Source organism: Tarenaya hassleriana, unplaced genomic scaffold, assembly GCF_000463585.1.
Source record: "Tarenaya hassleriana unplaced genomic scaffold, ASM46358v1 Cleome31, whole genome shotgun sequence".
Taxonomy (NCBI): Eukaryota; Viridiplantae; Streptophyta; class Magnoliopsida; order Brassicales; family Cleomaceae; genus Tarenaya; species Tarenaya hassleriana.
The window spans coordinates 1,148,791-1,154,196 of record NW_010966274.1 but is presented as its reverse complement, the minus strand read 5'-3'; the positions used below and the strand labels follow the sequence as shown (position 1 = coordinate 1,154,196).

Here is a 5,406-nt window from a genome sequence, read left to right as displayed (position 1 = left end):
GAGGAAATGCATCTTCTTCTGCCACCTTCGGAATCCCACGCCCTCGAACTTATCGAGTTTATGAAAGTCTATGGTAAGATCTCTCACAGAAGTAGTCATCCTCGAGTGAATAACGTTTTTAGATTGTTAGATATCTGGGATATAAAAAGAAGAACAATAACAGAAAAGTAAATAGGAACCGGATAACTCTTCAAGGCGTGATACACTTTCCTAAAAACGTTATTCCGTCCTATACGAGCAAAGGACTGTCCGGAATACGTCTTTGAGATACAATGAAGAGAGAAGTGATCTTAGTTTGCTCTATTAAGAACACAAACACAAGAAATTGCAAGAAGAAGATGAACAAAAGGCTTTTGTGGGTGTTTTGCAAGAACAACCACAAAAGTGCTCTCAAATCTCTCAAAAAAACGAATAAGATCTGTATTCAATTGTGTTAGGATGTCCAGGGGTGTTAATCAACACTCCAAATGTCGAAAGGTGTGAAGAAATCGGAAGTTTTTCCCGAACGGTCGCGATTTTCCGCTCAATCCGAACTGCTCAGAAAAAACGGGCTGCCCGCCCGTTTTGTCGAGCTACCCGCCCGTTTATTTCTGAATTGCTCAGAAAAAACAGGCTGCCCTCCCGGTTTTCCCGAGCTACCGTCCATTTATTTATGAGCTTTATTCCTCAGAAAAAATAGGTTGCCAGCTCATATTTTCGAGCTGCCCTCCCATTTTTTCTGAGATTACCTTTCACGTTCAAAACCGAACGTAAACTCTTTCGACGTATCCCTAACACTAAGCCAATTCATACCACGTCTTTTACAAGCATTTAACTCCTCCACCATACTTGTAATACACGTTAAACATGAATCCTTTTGAGAAATTCTAAATTCCCATTCATTTACTCTAAAAATACCAACAAGCCTTATAACAAAAAAAAAGCAAACTCTTCATAATGTAGAATACATAATAGTTTTCGTATAATTAAGAAAATTAATGCATCCAAAGAAATATTATTTCATAGTTTTGAATCATGCCAAAATGAAAGATTTCATATTGCAAATATTTTAATTTCATTCCAACACTACAAAAAAACTGTTATATTCCAACAGACTTCCAATATGACCGTTGAAAATATTCCAACGGATTTAACCGTTGTAAATCTGTTGAAAGTTTCAACGGATTCTCAACGGAAAGTGCAAGTTAGAATATTTCAACAGTGTTTCCAACGGATATCCGTTGGTATATATGAAAAATAGTTCCAACGGATATTCGTTACTATTTTCAACGGACGCCTGTTGGAACAAAACGAACTGTTGAGGTTCATTGTTCCAACGGACATCCATTAAAAATTTTCGAACGTTGGTTAATGGTCTAATGTATTCCAACGGACGTCCAATGGAAATAATCGTTGCAAATTTTCAACGAACTTTCCAATGTAATATCAATGGATAAAATGTTGTAACCTCCTATGGAAATGTTTAATGAGTTTTCCAATGGAATTCCGTTAGAATTATTAACGGATTTCTCCGTTAAAATTCTGTTGAAAATTATTCCAACGGTCGTTTCCGTTGTAAATCTGTTTGATATATTTCCAACGATAAAATCCGTTGAAAATTATTCGTTAAAATCCGTTGTAAATCCCTTAAAATTCCATTGAAAATTATTTCAACGGTCGTTTACTTGAAAAATTATTCCAACGGCTGTTCAACGGATAGCAAATTCCAAAGATATATTTCCAACGAAAATCCATTGGAAACCTTGATTTCTAACGGAATTTTGGTCATTTCTAACGAATTCGTCCATTGAAAATAGCCATTTTTTGTAGTATTTAACCAAACTATTGCATTTTATGTACAAATTTGGTCCCTTTCATCGTTGGTGCTTATCTTTAACCTAGCATGAAATCATAAACAACAACAAAAGGGAGCAAAATAGGGTTTCATTTAAGGTAAAACCTTGAGAACAAGTACAAGTAATGAGTCGTATATATATTCAGAACTTAAGGTGTGATCCATTAAAGAGGACAGAATAAGGTATGATCCAATTATACATATATTTCTACCTAAAAACCTAAATGACTTTGATAATCCCTCCTCCCATGATAAGAATACAAAAAAATTGAAATATTTTCCTATGGAAGACAATGGATATTTTGATTAAGATTATATATATATATATATATATATATATATATATATATATATATATATATCATCTAGCCAATTTGTAGCACATATAAAATATGTTATATTATAATTACTTTTTTTTTTACATATCTATACAAGATATAGTTGTCACATTAGATATATAGTATTCACATTCTGTGTAAGTGATAATATTTAGATATTTAATTTATATCAATAATAAAAATATATAGACTTTTTACCGAAAATATATATATATATATAGACTTGGAGATGCTCTTAAAATATGTAATCCCTAACAAATTAAAGAATTTCCGAAAACATTGTTGGCCGTACGTTGTGATTGTGCCTTTTATTGTTCTTTAATAAAATACCTATAATCTTAATAGGATCCGAGGTTATGTTTAAAAAAAAAATAGACTAATAATATAATATTATATTATATTATTATGGAAAACAAAAAAGAATATCAGAACCTAGGGTTTAGATACACTTATCATCCAGATGGCATATGATTGATTATTTATGTCGGACATGAACCATGACGTTGCATGGGTCATTCATGGGGAACACACAAAATCCCACAAAATCTCTCAAAAGAGAGAAAAAAACAAAAAGACAGGTGCACTCATGAGTGTGTATGTGTATGTGTATGATAAGTGAATGAGTATATATATATATAACACATGTATGTATGTATGTATGTATGTATGTATGTATGTATGTATGTATGTATGTATGTATGTATGTATGTATGTATGTATGTATGTATGTATGTATGTATGTATGTATGTATGTATGTATGTATGTATGTATGTATGTATGTATGTATGTATGTATGTATGTATGTATGTATGTATGTATGTATGTATGTATGTATGTATGTATGTATGTATGTATGTATGTATGTATGTATGTATGTATGTATGTATGTGTGTATGCATGTATGTGTGTGTGTATGCATGTATATACGTATGTATGTATGCTTGATTCCCAATCCAAGCAGGAACTTTACATCAACCTCGAACTAGTTCCATTGGTTTGAGTTTTCATGATATATTGAACCTTGAAGATATAAAAGTGGCGTTATTTGAATGTTGGTCCATGTCTAAAATTAACTTGGTACATTCAAACCAAGAAATTAAAAAAAAAAAAAAACAATCCATATACTCTTTTTTTTTTGTTAAAAAATCTTTTTTTTTTTCAAATACGAGATGGAAAATTGATGTATAGTATAACTGTTACAATCTAAAATCAATAATTTATAATTATAAAATATTTTGCCCCTAAAAATATCATCTTAAAATTTGATTTATTGCCGATTAATCGCTATCCTTTAATAGGGTTTTGACAACAAAGTAAAAGGTAACGATATGCTAACGAAATTATATGACAAATTGATTGCTAAATTTTTAATGCAATACTATATGGTGAATATTTAAAATATCGTCAAATCGTAATCGATTAAGATTCAAGAAAGCAATCCTCTTTTTTTTTGTTAAAAAATCTTTTTTTTTTTCAAATACGAGATGGAAAATTGATGTATAGTATAACTGTTACAATCTAAAATCAATAATTTATAGCCGAAAATACATGCATAGCAGTATTTTTCATAGGTAAGCAGTCAAGTTTCATGTATACAAAAAAAAAAAACGGGATAAACTATAAGGTAATGTGAATGTCGACCAAAAAAAAACGATATTAGAGGTCTAAAGTTCATCGTTCTTAAGTATTATATCTGCATCAGCATCAGTGTGAATGATAATATATGGAACCACTGAATATATATCATTATTAACTTCACCCTGTATATACGTACACACAAGCGTATGTATATACGCATCTTTATACGTACAAAACGCGAAGGATAAACGATTTTCTGGTATTGAGATTAGGGTTTCGGTGGTCATGAGTTTTATGCCACTGTAAGAGCGTCACCTTAATAACTTATACAAATATTAATTATTCCTTAATCTCGAAGATTAAAAGATTCGAGAGAGAAATTGTTACGTTACCTTTACGATGAAACGGGAGAGCGAAGGGTATTAGACGATGTTGCTTCACCACCATTCATGGCTTTTCGATCAATCTGATGATTATTAGGGTTTTCGCCATTGATTCTCTTCCTCTTCTTCTTCTTCTTGTACTGAATCCCTCTTGCCTTAGACTGAGAATCCCTAACTTCACGCAAGTAAACCCTAATCGCACCATTCCCAAACGGGTTGAGACCGGGCGATCCACCGTGTTCTTCGTAAGCTGCTCTCAGCCGTCCGATCAAGGCATCGAGACTCCCCCAAGCTTGCTTCAATGGACAAGTACACGGTCCAGGAGGATCAGGCTGTCCGAAGAAGGCACAACCGTGATGATGAACTTTGGTCTTACCAAACTGATCCAAGTACTTGAGGAAATTGATCACGTGGTTGAAATTGAACTGAGTGACCGAAACCGGAGGTCTCTGGTTATTGAGATACTGTCCGAACGTGTTCCAATCACGGAGTTTCTGCGACTCGTACCGACTTAGCTGGCGGTGGATTGGACCGCTGGCCGGCGGCTGGCTCGATGGTTTATCATCTCGAGTGGATGATAACATCTGAAAATTGAAATTCTTGGTTTTTGAATTTGATTTTGAGTGATTTTGATGAGATTGAAAGAAGGGTTCTCTTGGTTTTTTTTTTGGAAAGGAAAGAGAATTTGATTCAAGTTTTGAAAGAAAGTGATGGAAGAGAGGAATTTTGTGAGTATCAAATCTTTTTTTTTTTTTGAGGGTTTCTCCTTAGTAGACAAAAGGATGTGCCCTAGGGCCATCAATGTTGTCTTCTTTCCTTTCCTTTTTCCCTCTCTAATGATTCTTTTTTTAATTATTTTATTAATTAGAATGGAATTTCCAAGTATGAAGAACCGGTCAAAAAATATTTGAAAAAATATTACTAGTCAGGAATCGAACACTCAATCTCAAGGTGGAGTTACCTTCTACCCCAAGCTTGACCACTCCCACGATCTGTTGGGTTTTGAGCATTTGATGTTGATATCTTGACACCCAAACTTGGTATTTCAACCGGAGAAATGAGCGTAAAGTATCTATCCCGCTTCAAATCCAAACCTTAAATTTGGAGAGATGCGTAAATTCCAAATTATATGGTTGATATTCCATCCCGAGATTAGTTTGGATATTAGTTATGGATATTCGGTTTCCCACAAAAAATGTTGATACCTTGGTGTAGAGTCTAAGTGCAAAACATGTATTTGGATGTAAGATCGGATGTATTTGGATGGGAAAA

General features: G+C 33.3%; 1 protein-coding gene across 1 annotated transcript in view; it reads right to left on the bottom strand.

Annotated features, from left to right (window-relative positions):
• LOC104820596 (protein LIGHT-DEPENDENT SHORT HYPOCOTYLS 10-like) overlaps window positions 1-4,880 on the bottom strand; it is an 11,040-nt gene extending 6,160 nt beyond the window's left edge. Inside the window, exon 1 of the mRNA XM_010551103.1 lies at window positions 4,144-4,880. Coding sequence (XP_010549405.1) covers window positions 4,146-4,718 — 573 coding nt within the window. The 5' untranslated portion in view covers window positions 4,719-4,880 and the 3' untranslated portion in view covers window positions 4,144-4,145. The remainder of the gene's footprint in view (window positions 1-4,143) is intronic.
• Between the last annotated feature and the right edge of the window lie 526 nt (window positions 4,881-5,406).